General features: G+C 51.4%; 5 protein-coding genes across 5 annotated transcripts; 4 read left to right on the top strand and 1 right to left on the bottom strand.

Moving 5' to 3' along the window:
* Positions 1-350: 350 nt before the first annotated feature.
* LRP88_14753 (NAD binding domain of 6-phosphogluconate dehydrogenase-domain-containing protein) lies at positions 351-1,141 on the top strand (the record flags this gene model as incomplete). Its single annotated transcript, XM_083251088.1, has 2 exons — positions 351-548; positions 599-1,141. 2 exons carry the CDS (start codon positions 351-353, stop codon positions 1,139-1,141), a joined length of 741 nt encoding a protein of 246 aa, XP_083093123.1.
* Positions 1,142-2,047: 906 nt separating this feature from the next.
* On the top strand, positions 2,048-3,628 carry LRP88_14752 (major facilitator superfamily domain-containing protein; the record flags this gene model as incomplete). The annotated part of the gene is made up of 4 exons (XM_083251087.1): positions 2,048-2,205; positions 2,260-2,343; positions 2,399-2,975; positions 3,035-3,628. The coding sequence occupies 4 exons, from the start codon at positions 2,048-2,050 to the stop codon at positions 3,626-3,628; spliced, it is 1,413 nt and encodes a 470-aa protein (XP_083093122.1).
* A 1,354-nt stretch (positions 3,629-4,982) lies between these two features.
* LRP88_14751 (polysaccharide deacetylase family protein) lies at positions 4,983-6,118 on the top strand (the record flags this gene model as incomplete). The annotated part of the gene is made up of 4 exons (XM_083251086.1): positions 4,983-5,088; positions 5,170-5,446; positions 5,502-5,906; positions 5,974-6,118. The coding sequence occupies 4 exons, from the start codon at positions 4,983-4,985 to the stop codon at positions 6,116-6,118; spliced, it is 933 nt and encodes a 310-aa protein (XP_083093121.1).
* Positions 6,119-11,601: 5,483 nt separating this feature from the next.
* LRP88_14750 (uncharacterized protein) lies at positions 11,602-13,106 on the top strand (the record flags this gene model as incomplete). The annotated part of the gene is made up of 3 exons (XM_083251085.1): positions 11,602-11,779; positions 11,830-12,259; positions 12,311-13,106. The coding sequence occupies 3 exons, from the start codon at positions 11,602-11,604 to the stop codon at positions 13,104-13,106; spliced, it is 1,404 nt and encodes a 467-aa protein (XP_083093120.1).
* Positions 13,107-13,943: 837 nt separating this feature from the next.
* Positions 13,944-15,050, bottom strand: LRP88_14749 (alkene reductase; the record flags this gene model as incomplete). Its single annotated transcript, XM_083251084.1, has 1 exon — positions 13,944-15,050. The coding sequence occupies one exon, from the start codon at positions 15,048-15,050 to the stop codon at positions 13,944-13,946; it is 1,107 nt and encodes a 368-aa protein (XP_083093119.1).
* Positions 15,051-15,653: the final 603 nt, after the last annotated feature.

Raw genomic sequence — 15,653 nt, 5'->3', positions numbered from 1 at the left:
TCTCTTCAACATGGGTAGCATCTCGCAGACAACTTACGGCTTCATTGGTAAGAAGTCCTGCACAACTCAACGAACACTCATCTCTGTTACTCATATCGAACTGCAGGCCTTGGCCAGATGGGCCACGGGATGGCTAAGAATATCCGCCTGCGTATCCCTGACTCGTCCCTGCTCGTGGTGTACGACGTGAACCAGGAAGCGGTACAAAGGTTCATCGACGAACACAATGGCGCTGGTGTCCGAGCAGCCTCGTCGCCCAAGGGAGTCGCCGAACTGGCAGTACGTCCATCACGACCTAGCTCTATATGAGAACTACCCATAATACCTAACACACTTTTCAGGACGTGATCATGACATCGGTCCCGCAAGCCCCCCACGTGCGTGATGTGTTTTTGCACGAGGATAAGGGGCTTTTGGCTGCAGAACGGAGGCCAGGCCACAGCATGCTATTTCTGGAGCTCAGCACTATTGACGCCGGTGTTTCGGCTGAGGTGGCTCAGAAGATCATTGATGGAGGCTGGGGAGATTTTGTAGATGCACCCTGCTCGGTAAGCCATGTGGAAATATGACTTTGGATCCTGATCCTTACAGTTCACAGGGTGGCGCGATGGGGGCTGAAAAAGGAGCACTCTCCTTCATGGTTGGATGCGACGATGCAATCTGGCCACGGGTCTTGGAGATCTGCCGCCTCATGGGCGAGGACGACTCCATCTTTCACTGTGGCAAGCTCGGCTCCGGTCTCAAGACAAAGCTCCTCAACAACTATCTCTCTTCGCTGACGGCCCTGGCCACGGCCGAGACCTACAACATCGGCATCCGCAGCGGCCTAGACGTCAAGCGACTCGACAGTGTCATCAACGCCAGTTCAGGCATGAACTTCAACTCCAAGATCAACAATCCTGTCCCAGGCCTGACCTCTGGAAACGCGGCAAGCAAAGGCTACGCAGGTGGGTTCTCGCTTGAGCTTTGCCTCGGGGTGCTGGAGCTTGGTGTCAAGGCTGCCGACGACTTGGGCGCAAAGACGGTCTTGGGCCATCCCATGCTAGATGCATTTAGGGATGCTGCCAAGGATGTTAGGTTCCAAGGCAGGGATTCCAAGGTCATTTACAAGTGGCTGGGCGGCGAGGATCCTGTACTGTGATGGCCGTATTGCTTAAGTAGTTGACATTGATGTCTCGATGGTGTTACGTTGCCCGTTTCTCAAGATTTACGTTCCCTCGTGTCTTGTTCAAATGCCTAGGACTGTCCTGAATGCTCTTAGACAGAACTCCTACAGGACCAAACTGCCAAGAGAATGAGAACAACCCATTACATTACTTCATCTAGGAATAGAGCCAGTGGTAGCCGGCACCAAGAAGCATGGTGAGTTAAAGGCATTCAGTCAGGCGTCAATGCCCGCATAGGACCATCACGTCGGTGAGCAGGCCAGTTGTCCCGTCGATGCCGTGTCCTGTGCAACCCCGGACTTCTCCAAGAAGGGACCACACTTAGCATCCTGACAGACTGCAGCGCGACCAGACGGTGAGATGTCTCGGCGACCAAGCTTCACTTGGCCCTTGCCAATCTTGCCCAAGGCAGCTTAGCTCTCCAACATGCTGACGCCACCTCCAACAGAAATACAATCTTTACCGAGGGTGAGTTACCCACCGAACCAGTCACATCTTGGAGAAACCCTTCTCTCCAACTATTAGCTTTTTCTCATCTCTAATCTCCACATGCGCCGAGTCAAGACCCAGGGACAGGCTCTGGGGAAGGGGGATGGAATCCGGGGAAGTTGTGGGGTGAGGACCTTACCCCGGATTTTCCTGTTGCTCGAAAGAATGGAATGGATTCAATGTCTGTATCAATGTCAACATTGTCAATTAGCTCTACAAATTATATAACTGCGCGTGTGCCATTACCAGCTCATCTCTCCCAGAAACCACAGCCTATCTCTGCAAGTTCTCACTCCCTAAACATCATCGTTCGAAGATCCTGCTCCAAGGTTTACCCACCCTAAGAAACAATGTCTCCAGACCAAAAAGAAGACAACATCGAGCACATCGACATGGCGAACGTGGATAACAAGGCCGAGCCTGAATATCCACCCATCGACGACGCCTGGAGGGCTAGAGAGAAACGCCTTGTTCGAAAGCTCGACATGACACTCATGCCTATGGTCTGGGTTTTGTATCTGTTCAACTACCTGGACAGAAACAATATCGCGTTGGTGTCATCTTAACTGCACAAGATGGCCAAAAGCTAACTCGCAGTGTCAAGACAAGCCAAGTTGGATTCATTCGAGGATGACCTCGGTCTCAAAGGAAATCAGTTTAACATTGCTGTTTCCATCCTCAACGTCGGGTATGCAACTCGCTTCCAGTGAGCTAACCCGGCTCCTGGCTGACTTCTTGAACAGATACATGCTTGGTCAGCTGCCCAGTAACATGATCCTCACTCGCGTCAGACCCTCACTTTTCATGCCATTTTGGATCTGCGCCTGGTCCTGCATCTCTGCAGCTACTGCCGCTACCCATAACTTCGAGGGCCTCGTTGCGGTGCGGTTCTTCCTTGGGGTTTGCGAAGCACCTTTCTTCCCTGGTGCCTTCTATCTACTCTCCTGCTGGTATACGAAAAAGGAACTTGCTCTCCGTACAGCAGTCTTATACTCTGGTCTTGTCTTGGCAACTGCCTTCTCCGGCTTGCTGGCTGCGGGTATCTTTGCTGGCATGTCCGGCGCCCGAGGTTTGAGTGGCTGGCGATGGCTGTTCCTCCTTGAAGGCGTCGCTACTTTCGTCGTTGGTGTCCTGGCTGTCTTCATCCTGCCAGACTTTCCCTCTTCCAAGTCCGGTTCGGCCACTTGGTTGCTCAGTGACGACGAGCGACAATTGGCTGTGGAGAGAATTGCTCGGGACCAGGTTTCCAACCAGGAGTCTAATAGATCTATATGGCATGGGCTGAGGACCGCAGCGATGGATTTTCGCGTTTGGGTCTTTGTGAGTATCTTGTCTCGTCTTCTCCCCGCGTGACTCCAAATAACACCTTTCCACCTCAGGCTTTCATTCTCTGCAGCAACCATACAGCCTACGGCTTCAACAACTTCTATCCTACTATTGTCAAAGGCTTCGGCCTTGGCAGTCGCACAATCACTCTCCTTTGTACATGCCCTCCCTACTTTGTCGGGGCAATCGTTTCCTTTGCTGTCGCTTACTCGAGCGATGTCCGAGGTGAGCGCGGCTGGCATATCAGCGCCCCAATGGGAGTCGCCATCGTCGGTTTCATCATCTCAGTCTCCGTCCTCAACCTACCCGTCCGTTATTTTGCGTCATTCCTATACATCTCGGGATGCTTTGCCGCCAATGCAATTGTTTATAGTTGGGCTGCATCATCTACGAGCCAGACGCCGGAAAAAAGAGCTTGTGCTACCGCGATCATCAACCTGACGGGCCAATTCGGAAACATCTGGAGCCCTTACTTCTTTTTACCCCACGAGTCACCCAGGTATACCACCGCCATGATACTTATGATTGCATTTTCCGGGGCCAGTATTATTGGCTGCTGTCTTATGAAATGGGTCTTGCGTCGAGATAACAAGAAGCTGGTTGAGAGTTGGACGGGGACTGGGGCCCCTAACTTGTACACCCTCTGATTTACAAGTATGCGGTACTTCCTAGAAGAAGCAAAACCATATACGCATCTCTAGCTTCATTCAGCCAGGGTGAGGACGATGGTTTACTTCGAAATTGATCCTCTCTTTGTCAAAGGCGAATCCAGCTGGTCCACCATCTCTAGCTTCCACATTAATTCATCATTAATCTAAAACATTTCCTTCTGATGAGACATTGAGGCTTTATACTACGCAGAAATGTTTAAATCTTTGTCCAGCTCTGTCTGAATGTATAATATTAGGCAATTTATGGGCCAAAAGAAGACTTTTCAATGGCAGAGGCCTAAATTTTGCTATTGGGCCCATAGATGGCGCTGCAATTTCTGCAGTGATGGGCACTTCAATCGTGAGGAAGTGAGGCTATCGTGAGATAGTGTTTGGGTGTGTGGGGCTAAAAATGAGAAGATTAGTAGCTGTAGCGATAAGGTCACGTGGTATAAAGATAAGCTATTATGGGGTCAGAGCTGTGCCTGCAGCAAGAAAATGCTAGCGTACGTAACTTTTTTAAAACTGGATGTTGGGACTTGTGTGAAGCGGTAGAGCGCAAACCGACAAGGCCGGCCTAAATGGCACTCGCCGTAGCGAAGAGTAAGGCAGTATCATCTTTCAATAATATACTTTGTATACGACTGGTCATTCCTGTGGCCAGATTATTATGATATCTAGGTCCTCAGGACGCTGGGTTTATTTCTCTCGGGCTACCCTGGACCTTGAAAATGACGTCACCGTTGACCACGAGGCACCTAACACGAGTAAGCTCCACACTGCAGCGAAGCCGATCCCTTCAGGGTATAGACTCTGTATTTGGACAGAGACCACTGAATACATCCTTGGTCTAATGCAATTTATCTCTAGCAGATCACAAAGTACTTGGAGACTTTCAGTCGATACCCCCAGCTCTTGGAGACTTGGAGGTTAGATCGCGGGCCGATCCAAATGCCGACTCGACGTTGAAGAGATAGCCGATTTGGTTGGTGAGGCTAGTCGGCTACTCTCTGTGTTTGGCCAATCATGTTGCTACAAGCTGAGAGCTTGTCTACGTTCGCACAGACGTCACTCAGACCAACAATCTCCATGACATCAACTTGAGGCCCCAAACGGCCCTGACTCTTTGATAGATGCGGGGTCGTCCCCGTGGAGGTGGTTTGGCCTTATCACGGGGTTCTAGATCTGGGAACGGACCCCTCCCGAGGTCATAGAGTAGGAATGTATATGAAGGCCTCGGTCGCCTTGGGACTCAACACGTTGTCCTACGTAGAGAATTATTGTTTCCTCCGGACTCCAAGCTTTCATTAGTCCCTGTCATCATCATTCAGACTACTGTTAACAAGTCACCATGGGCAAGAAGCGAGCCATCATCACCTACGGAGTGGATGTCGACGCCATCTCTGGCTGGATCGGTTCCTACGGCGGCCAAGACTCAGCTGGCGACATTGCTCGAGGTATGTGAGCAGCAAAATCTTTGTTCCTGCCTTCGAAAACCGCTCAGCACAGTGTTAACATGATCTTTTGAACTACTACAGGCTGGTTTGGCGGTACTGTCGGTGTAGAGCGGATGCTCAAGGTGTTTGCCAAATACGACATCAAGACCACTTGGTTTGTTCCTGGCCATTCTCTTGAGACCTTCCCGGAACACATGAAGATGGTTCTAGATGCTGGTCATGAATTTGGACTGCACGGCTATACCCATGAGAACCCCAATGCCATGAGCGTCGAGCAGCAGCGAGACGTCCTTGATAAGAGTTACCGGCTGATGACCGAGTTTACTGGAAAGCCCCCGCGTGGCATGGTGGCACCTTGGTAAGTTTATATCCGAAGAATTCGCAACGCAGACCAATCTCTAACATTGATCAAGGTGGGAGACTAGCTTTGAGGGAACTCAGCTGCTGCTAGAGTACGGCATTGAGTACGACCACAGCCTCGGTCACCACGATTGCCAATGCTACTACCCTACAATTGGCGACACCTATACCAAGATCGACTACTCCAAGAAAGCTGAAACCTGGATGAAGCCGTTCGTCAAGGGAAAGCCGACCGGGTTGGTTGAGATTCCGGGGAGCTGGTACATTGATGATCTTCCTCCTATGATGTTCATCAAGTCTGCCCCTAACAGCCACGGGTTTGTCAACCCGCGTGATATTGAGGATATCTGGAAAGACCACTTTGAGTATTACTATCGGGAGTACGATGATTTTGTCTTCCCCATTAGCATTCATCCTGATGTTTCCGGCCGCCCCCACGTCGCACTCATGCATGAACGGTAGTTCCCCCTCCCCAAGAATTCATTTTCACCTTCGGTCCTGCAACACAAGCTAACCATCATTCAGGTTAATTGAATGGTTCAAAACCTTTGAAGGTGTCGAATTCATGACCATGGAAGAGGTGTGCGACGACTTCAAGGCAAAGAACCCTCCAGAGAAGGGGGCCCTTCTTCCCGCTGAAGCAGGATTGAAGTTGCGGGAGCAAAGGTAGGCAGACATGTTTAGGTAGACATTACTTTGAGAATTGACCTTCTGAACTACAAGACACTAGCGATACCGTGCCCTTGAGAGTAATCTAAATTCATGAGTGAGTGTAGGCCGGCGTATTAGAAAGGTGCCTGTTGCCTCTTAGGTGCTGAGAATATGTCGTTCATCATATGTAGACTCCATCATAGATGACTACGCAATAGTGGAGATAGTCATTTTGCATCTGAAAGTGGGCACAGGATTCATAAACTTGAGCCATAAGGAGATCACAAAACTCTCACACATCGAATAGGTATTTTGGAGAATTGAGATACCGGCTCCTCGGGCCAGCAACGCATATTCCAGACCTGGTTGTGAGCACTATCAACTTGTGAGGGGGTCTGAGGGTGTGCCGTTGATCCGGAAGCTGCAGGAGAATCATCATCTCCCTCGTCTCCTAGGTCAAAGCTCCACAGCATCCACAATGCGCACGATCTAGTCATCCTAGAAAGTCCAGATTTCTGCAGAGAGACAGCAGCCTGTGGTACTACGTTTCCGATGGCTCTCAACATCCATTTCTCTGTGGTAGATATCCTTACAGCGATCGGTTCAGAAAGTCGAGGCCCTCCACCTGTATTTGGTCCGTCCACTGCCATTCCATATCCGACCCTTCCGTCCCGTAATCTCCTTCCCATGGTCCGAAAACCAAATCGAAACATTCGTGCTCCTCAAGAACCCCAAAGTCACCTGGTCCGTGTGGTTTCAGGCTCTCCTCATCACAATCCCTTGGGCTCGCAACCTCGACACTAGCGCCTGGGTCGCATACATTCTCGTGGGCTTTGCGTGGCGGTTCGCCGAGACTTTGAGCTACAGGAGTGTCCAGGTACTTGAGAAAGAGATCCAGAATATGGTTGTTAATCTTCCAGTACTGCTGAATCTCTTGAAGTGCTAAAAGACACATCTGGGCCTGGTGTTCCGCAATGCGCAGCCGCATTTGATCGCATCTTTGAATGGTGATTGTGTGTATGCACAGCGCAGAGAATAAGCCAGTGACCCTGTTTAAACATGGTGAGCAGACAATTCATTGATAACTGGAGGAGTACTGACAGGTGCATTTGCCCATATCGTAGAGTGCGTTGGACAAGCATGTCTTCAGCGATTCTACTGATGGCAGAAGCAGCCGCCACAGCAGCTTGCTGATCGCTTTCTCGACGCGGCTTGATGAAGTTGTGCCTGTGAATGAGGATTTTGATCTGACTATAGGATGTTAGAGGCACTTTGCTAGTATGAAGGAGGTAGGTGACAGACTGGTATGCAAGAAGCAGCAGGTGTTCCCAAACAGATACACTCATGCCCATCTCTTGATTTCTCATCTCCCTGGGAAGGCTTGCCCGCCACTCCTCTACAGCAATATCGACGTTTTGATTCTGTCTCGACCGCGCAGAATGCCGAGGTGCAAAGTGGATATCGATCACTTCACCAACTGCAATGACTGGTGAATCTTGGCGCAAAACAAGGTTGTGTACTACTCACGTATTTTCGCAAGCTCAACCATCTTGATGGCATACGTTACGTGCTCCGCCGTACGGGAGCCGAGGCTTGAATCAGTCCCAGACTCATCGTTATCGGATGTGAGATCCGATGCGCAAAGTGGCTCGATATCACAGTCATCATCTCTTATTCGGCTAGGAAGCCCCAGAGATGCCGCCGCTTGACGCTCGCGCACCTGACCTGCTTAAGCTGAGTCCTTGGGGTTTTGGCCAGATGGCCATACTCACATAAATTGACCACCAGAGCCGTCTTCTGAGTGCAGCCGCTCGCGGTTCTCTTGTTGTGAGTCGCGTCCTTGGAACCAAGGTCCGTCAGTGAACGTGACCAAAAGTCGCCAGCCGACTTACGATCGATGGAGGCCACAGGATCCAGCGACTCCAATAACAACGCCCAGCCAGTAACGTACGTCACGCACTTCAGACGGTCTCCCCCTCCAGAAGCTAAGGAGAAAGAGTGACTGAACCAGAGTAATTCTATCCTCTTCCCAATCAGTATGGAATAGCAGCCTAGCCTTTGTATAAAACGAGAGTTTTGCATCCGCACGATCCTTAAAGCCCATTGACGTGATCGCTTGACTGTCACAATAGGTGACGCCGATGAAAAGCATTGCTTGAAACAGGATGTGAGGAACTTCAAAAGCAGCGAGCTTCTTGCTAAACTCAAGCCTATCAACGATGGGAAAGCATGGATGAAACCAGGTAAAATATGCCTGCAGCGCCGGCATGCACTGAGCCACCACAGGTAATTCCAGAGCCTTCTCGTCGTTGAGGTATCGACAGATGCCTATCCTGGATGACGATGCGTCTGTCGGCGCCGAACAAGGGCTGTCGGCGATGGAGAACAGCACCCTAGACTTTCCCCCGATGCCAGCTTGGTCGTCGTCTGGGGTTCCATTGGGCTGACAAACTTGACGAGTCTCGGGGACGAGCGTCAGGCAGTTTGATTCGCCAAAGAAGAAGACTGCTGGGGCATGAGCTGAGCCCGTCGACGGCGAGGGGCTTCTTAGGTTGAACCGGGCAGCGTCGGTCGATGCATCCAGGGTTGGTACGGCGGACTGATTCAAAGTACGTCTCTGTTTATTCTTGCGGGGGTATCTGGTATGGTTTAGAACAACGACAAGATGGGACAAAAGATAAAGTTATCCTTACCTCCCTCTCTGTGACATGAATATTTCGCATTCAACGCCCGCCGCTTCGCAGTTGGAGCAGGGACGGGTTTGTACTACATTGCATCTCACCCTCTTAGCGTTGCAATCTCGGCATGCACGCTTTGCCCGAGGCTTGCGGGTGGGCTTGGCCTTGGGCTCTGGCTCAACATCTTGGGGTACCTCGCTTTGGGGCATGGTGGCGGTAGTGAGTCGGTTTTTTGGCACCGGCTTTGTGGCCCAGAGAAGCCGGGAAAAGGTGGTGTTATATGCCCCTTGCGTTTTGGTAATTGACATTGAGCAATGGCTGATATGGTGGGTGGTGACTAACAACCTTTGGCGAAGGAGACTTGGTACTGCCGAGAAAACCAGACCGTTGCTTGGTCAGGTCATCGTGGACTAAGTTCGACCCCGAAGGTCCGACCCCAAAGATTCGACCCCAAAGGTTCGACCCCAAAAAGGGGGCTTGAAGCTTATGAATAGTGTGCCATGATTGGCGGAGCATCGGGCATGACATCTCTGGCCGAGGAAAACCGAGTTACAGGGAAGGGATCTGCCAGTCTGGGGCCTCTCCAGATGCCCCACATGTAGGGCTGGCCATGGTGGTGCCATGCTCATTACGCGGGGTAGATTCGTTAATCTAGACTAGAGTCTAGACGAGCTGAGTGTCGTTGAGTGTCGTCGTAGCCGACTAGGTGTCCTAGTGAAACGCCCTCCGAGGATGGGCGCAAGTACGTGTGCCAAGACGAGCCACAAGCCACAATACGAGTTGCTCTGTACTCTGTGCTGATCGTTAATAGACAAGGGGCATGCTAACATGAGCTCTCGCGAGAAATATCAGCTGAGGAAACAAGAAGGGGGTAAGGGTTTCATTGATGCTAGAAATGGAAAGAAGTGTATAAAGCGAGCCAAGGGGGTTTCAAGCTTGGCCTGGAGGATAGCTGGACTTATCCCATTACGCCTCAGCATCAAGAACGAGTATTTATTCCAGATGACAGGCACCATGGTATTATTAAAGATCAAGAACCAATGTAACAGGACAGTGAGCAATGTGCCCCTCGCCACCAAGTACAGTGCGGAGCATCAAAACCCCGTGAGGCCTTGGCATTTGTGGAGGGACACTTGGCTGACCCTGACGAGGAACAGTTAAAGGTCCGTTAAGTAGTGAAGGCACACTATAACCGTGATCTATACAGCTGAGCTTTTCCGGTCTTCGATGAGATCAAGTGCGTAATCAATGGCAGAGGCGGCAATGGCAAAAGAGACTAGGACATTGCATGAGCAGACGCAAAGACCTGTGAATTAGCCGCGAGCTTCGATGAATGTGAGGGGGGCGATGGCCCAGGAGATTATCCCCTGTTTCCCATTTCACCATGGCACGCGCTCAGCAGCAGGTACACGGATTCCGCGGGTTCCCGGACTCACCGTACAAATTTCATCTTGATACCTCGCGCAACTAGCTGGGAGTTAAAGTACGCAGGTTATGCCATTCGATGCACATGTTGAGTATGCTTAAAACCGCCAAGCTGGGATATGGCCATGACATTTCTTTGGTACGTAAGCATGGCCAAACCAACCGATAGAGGGGCGACTTTGGGTCCGCAGAGGTTGAGGAGAGCGGCTGTTGGTCGTACTGTGACGGATCTCCGGAGCCGAGCTGAAGTAGAGTCCTTATCATCCCCACTGGCAGTTTTTAGATCAAGGACTGCACTCGAGACTGATGTAATGTCCACTGGTCCGTTATCTGGACTCTCGAACGTGGGTTATGGCCAGTTGGGTCCGCCAGAGGAGAGTGAAGGCGGCGTACGTTGAATTCATGTTGCAGTGACTTAGCCATGTCATTTCCTTGATAAAACAAAACAAATATATCTATTCGTAGTTCCATCAAAGCTGTATCACGGACACTAGGCCCACTCCCAGGCTCAACAAATCAGACCTTATTGTCCAGTGCCCAGGGAGTGAAATCCTTGATCGGAGGAGTCGCCCTTCACAGGAAATTTCTACACTTCGCTGGTCTTACCGTTGCATCCAGCAGGTTTCCCTTATTGCCCACGCCTCATTGGCCATATCACTGCTCTTTTGTAGCTTGATGTCTAGCAGTTGATCTTCCCACGGTGGCCGAGTCAACGCCGTTCCCAGTCGTCTTTTGAGCCGCTTGTCCCTAGCCGGGTGCCTCTAGATGCGCCTTCACGAGGAGATGGCTAGCTAGCACAAGCCCCCCCTGCCGTCTGGTATCATGCGATCAGCCTAGCGTGGTCAGCTCGCTCACGCCCCGGGTGTTTACTTGGGTATAAGAAGGTGAGCAGTCGGCTTCTTACCAGTCGAGTCGGCAATTTGTTTGTATGATACACAAAGCCCAATAGAGCGCCTCCGGACCTGGCGTGAGACTTGAGGCTTATCTTCTTGGTAGCAAGCGGCTCACCAATCAGCTGGCCTCGAGTTGAGGACATACGACCCCAACCCTTCTCAGCTCCAAGTGGCCACTTCCTGTTCCATCTCCCCGGATCTTGGCACTAGCGCTGTGGGAACGTCTTATCTTGATTCTGGGGAATACACGGACCCATGTTACATGACACAAGCCACTGGCCTATGCCCCAAGTTGCTTGGTTTGCGGGGGTTGAGTGTCAACAGGCCCTTCATGGGCAGAGGTTGATAGATAAATAGCCAGTCGCTCTCGGTGGTACCAATGACTTCCTTCCTTCCATCTAGCCATCATTCGCTCTTCATACTCGTTTAATAATTGTCACGGCCCCTATCAAACACTTCTTCGAGTCCTCAATTTAGTCTCACCAACTCCCAAGCTTTCCTAAGCCATGGCTGCCAACGCCGAAAAGTCTGACGATGCTATCACACCGGCTCGCCGGAGCAGAAGCTTCGAGGCCATCAAACTGGAAGAGGGAGAAGAGTTCTTTGAGATTTTCAAGAAGGGCGAGGGCGAAGTCGATTTCCGTACCGTTAGCTGGGTGCATGCATCTGTCATATTCCTCAAGGGTATGTTTGCCCCTCTGGATTGCCAATCCGACATGCTAACTTGCCCTCAGTCATCTTCGCGACCGGAGTGATGGGGATCCCTTCGGCCATGTACCAGCTAGGGGCGCTCCCTGGTGCTCTCAACGTGCTCGGCTGGCAGGCCCTCAACACCTATTGTGCCATCGTCCAGGGCAACTTCCGCCACAACCATGCTGGATGTCACTCCATTGCCGATATGGCCAATGTTGTAGGCGGCCTGTGGCTCAAAGAGTTCACCGGTGCTCTCTTCCTTGCTGTCTATGCTGTCTGTGCCGCTAGCGGTGTCCTCGGCTCATCTGTTGCACTCAACGCCTTGTCGACACACGCGTTGTGTACCAACTGGTTCCTACTGGTCGCCGCCGTCGCCATCTTTTTCCTCGCCAGCGTTCGGAAGTTTGAGAAGATTGCCTGGCTAACCTGGGTGGGCTTCTTGTCTATCTTTATCGCCGTCTTCATCGTCGTGTAAGCATTCTGTTCGAGAGACACTGCCGTCCTAGCTAATCACTTGTCCAGGGTCGGAGTTACTACTCGAGATCGACCGACTGCAGCCCCCCAGACCGGCGACTATGAATTTGGCTACTATATCATCAACCACCCTACCTTTATCAACAGTATTACGTCCTTGGCCACCATCTTCTGCTCTGGGGCTGGCACGTCGGCTTTCTTGCCTGTCATCTCAGAAATGAAGAAACCAAAGGACTATAGCAAGGCAGTATATCTGTGTATGAGCATTGTGACGGCTTCATACCTTACCTTTTCCCTTGTTGTCTATCGTTGGTGCGGCCAGTGGGTGGCCTCCCCTTCACTCGGAAGCGCTGGCCCAACCCTCAAGAAGGTCTCATATGGCATTGGCTTGATCGGTCTGCTCGTTACATCGTGCCTCTACGTCCACGTTGGGGCAAAGCACCTCTTTGTCAGACTTCTTCGGAAATCAGTCCATCTACAGAAGAACTCGATTGTCCACTGGTCAGTTTGGCTTGGCTGCACTGGCTCCATGACCATCATCGCCTGCGTCCTGGCTGCCGGTATCCCGATTTTCAACTACCTGCTCGCCCTCGCCGGAAGTCTTGGCTTCGCACCTTTGGCCCTCGGCCTGCCTGCTTGGCTATGGCTCTACGACCATGGAGCATACCGCAAGGGGATGCTGTGGCAGATGTCTTTCTATTGGTTCAACATATTCTTGCTGGTCCTGGCTGCTTTCCTGACGGTTGGAGGCACCTATGGAGTGGTGCAGAACATCATTAATGCTTATAAGGACGGGCTTATCGGTGGCGCCTTTTCTTGTGCAGATAACAGCAACTCGACTTAACCATGATGGGGAAGAGGGGGCACAATGATCCCATCCATCATGCCTCTCCTGCCGTCATTTGCCTAGAGTTTGTCAATTAAGTCCAATGTTGGTAGCATATATCTTCTGTGTTCTCTCCATCGTTTCCATACCAGTAGAAGTATAGCTATTTATCGGTTCACCTTCATCCAGAATAGCTTTCCACCTCTATCACGTTGATCGGGCCTTGTCAACATCTATCAATGGTTCTGAGATATTTATCAATCCGTCTGTCCATGGCCTATATTTGGGTGTATCCGCCATCTACAACCAAAGCGTGCAAAGTGGCTTTGCTTGAGCAAAGGAAGAGAACCGAGTCTGTAATCTCGTCAGGAACACCGAAGCTCTTCAGTGGCGTCTTGAGGAGCTCTTGTTGGAGCGACTGGCTCCTCTTTTCTGCCACTTCGGTCATTGCGATGGCGACGACTGCATCCTGCTTTGGCGAAGGCTTTGGCCAACTATTGCGTTAGATAGGCGTCTATTCAGGCTGCTTTCATGGGCGCTAACCTACCGGGGCCACCAGCACCAGCACCAGTGACGACAGCAACATCGGGGAACTCCATTGACACGGACTCTGTTCCTGGATGGACTTCAGGTTACGTAGAGATCTTGATTCATCTCTATCCGAAGGGGAGCCTGGGCCTATCTACACGATGGGTCATCCCTCCCTCTCCCTTCCAGCGAGCCGACCTCGGCGACTCGGCCGCCTTTTCGGTCAAGTTACGAAAAATCGGCATTTGTAATACACCCTGCTATCTATCGAATAGCTCCGAGCTCTCCATATCCCACGTGCCCGCTTCCGGGCTTCAATGCCTCCGGCTATGCTGAGGACCGATCCAAGAATTCTTCGCTGAAGGGATAGTCGGTGTACCCCTTGGTTTCTACAGGCGTGTAAAAGGTTGAACGGTCATATTGGTTCACGTCAATCCCCTCCCGGAGCCTGAAAACCAAGTCGGGCGTGGAGACGAAATATCTTCCAAACACCACCAGGGTATCATGGTGTACATATTCTTCGTCCAACGCCTTTTTGGCAGACTCACTGGTGAATCCGCCAGCGACCAAGATAGGTGACTGGTTATCCCATATGTCAAAGGCAAACTCCAGACCCTCCTTCTTTTCGCAGTCCATGTTGTTGACGACCCGAGATTCGATTAGGTGAAGATAAGAGAGTCGCAGGTCTTTGAGTCCCTGCACGATGTGGGAAAATTGTCGAGTCGCCAAATCGACGTCCATCTTCATGGATTGGAATGTACTCCAGGGGCTCAGTCTGACAGCAACACGGTGTGGCCCGATGGCGTCAACCACGGCTTTTGTAGCCTCGAGCACGAACCTCGCCCTGTTCTCAACAGAGCCTCCCCAGCGATCGGTTCGGATATTGCACGTGTTCTGGCTGAATTGGTCGATGAGGTAACCATTCGCTCCGTGTAGCTCTACACCATCAAAACCGGCCTTGACGGCGTTCTGGGCGGCAGCTTTGAAGTCAGAGATGCAGTCCCAGATTTCCGACTCAGTCATCTCTTGAGGAACGGCGTCTGAATCGCCATCGGTCATGCGCACGGCACTTGAGCTGTAAAGAGGGTAGCCGTCCTTACGGACAGCCCGACCAGGAGCGAAGATCTGGCAGTACATGAAGCATCCCTTAGCATGGACCTGTTCGGTGATCTTGCTCCAGCCGTCGATCTGGGCTTGTGACCATATACCGGGAGCGTGCGGCCCTGCAGAGTGGCGCGGAGAGATCGAAGTTGCCTCAGCGATGATCAGAGTGCCAGGGGAACTAGCCCTCTGGGTGTAGTACTCGAGGCATTGCGGAAGCGGAACTTGATGCTCGTCTGCCCGAAATCGAGTCAGAGGGGCCATAACGATCCGGTGCTGTAACCGCAGGTTGCCCAGTGAGATTGGCTGGAACAGCTTCGAAGTGGTTGGCATTGTGAGGGGTTGGAACGTCTTGGTTGTGCTGTCTAAACGAAGAAGTTGCTAAAGAATGGCAAGATAAGAAAGATACAACATCTTCACTCTCATCTGGGGAGTTATTTGTACGGTTTCATGGTCTCCGCCACTACTTGTTCTCGTCGATACTACTCCAATTTTCTCTCTCTTTTTCCTCCTATTGACAAATCGACACTACCCATGACCCCAAACAAAGCCTGTGGTGCTCACACTCTGGGAGAAACCTAGTGGATCTGGCGATCCACACCGTAAAGCTTGACTGGGACCACGGTCTGACTCGTTCCAGGAAAGGTTGAGTCGGCTTCTTAAGGCTTGACTAAGAACATTTGTAGCCGAATTCTCGCCGCTTCTTCCAGCCCTTTGACCAAGTAGCCGAGAGTTCGGCTACTAAAGACCTAGAACTCAATCGAGATAATTGCCGTTACCGGTGCATTGACACCTTCGCGGATCACTGGCTTCTTGTTCATTCCACTGCTTCGCCTGCACGCCTAATCAAGGAAATCACAAAGGAATTCCCACCGACAAGCCCAGTTATCCAGACATAGCGATCACAGACACCGAGTTTACTACCAGGGGAGATAC

Source organism: Fusarium phalaenopsidis, assembly GCF_050370095.1.
Source record: "Fusarium phalaenopsidis strain FUZ10S chromosome Unknown contig_32376, whole genome shotgun sequence".
Lineage (NCBI taxonomy): Eukaryota > Fungi > Ascomycota > Sordariomycetes > Hypocreales > Nectriaceae > Fusarium > Fusarium phalaenopsidis.
This window is presented reverse-complemented; position numbering and strand designations above follow the sequence as displayed.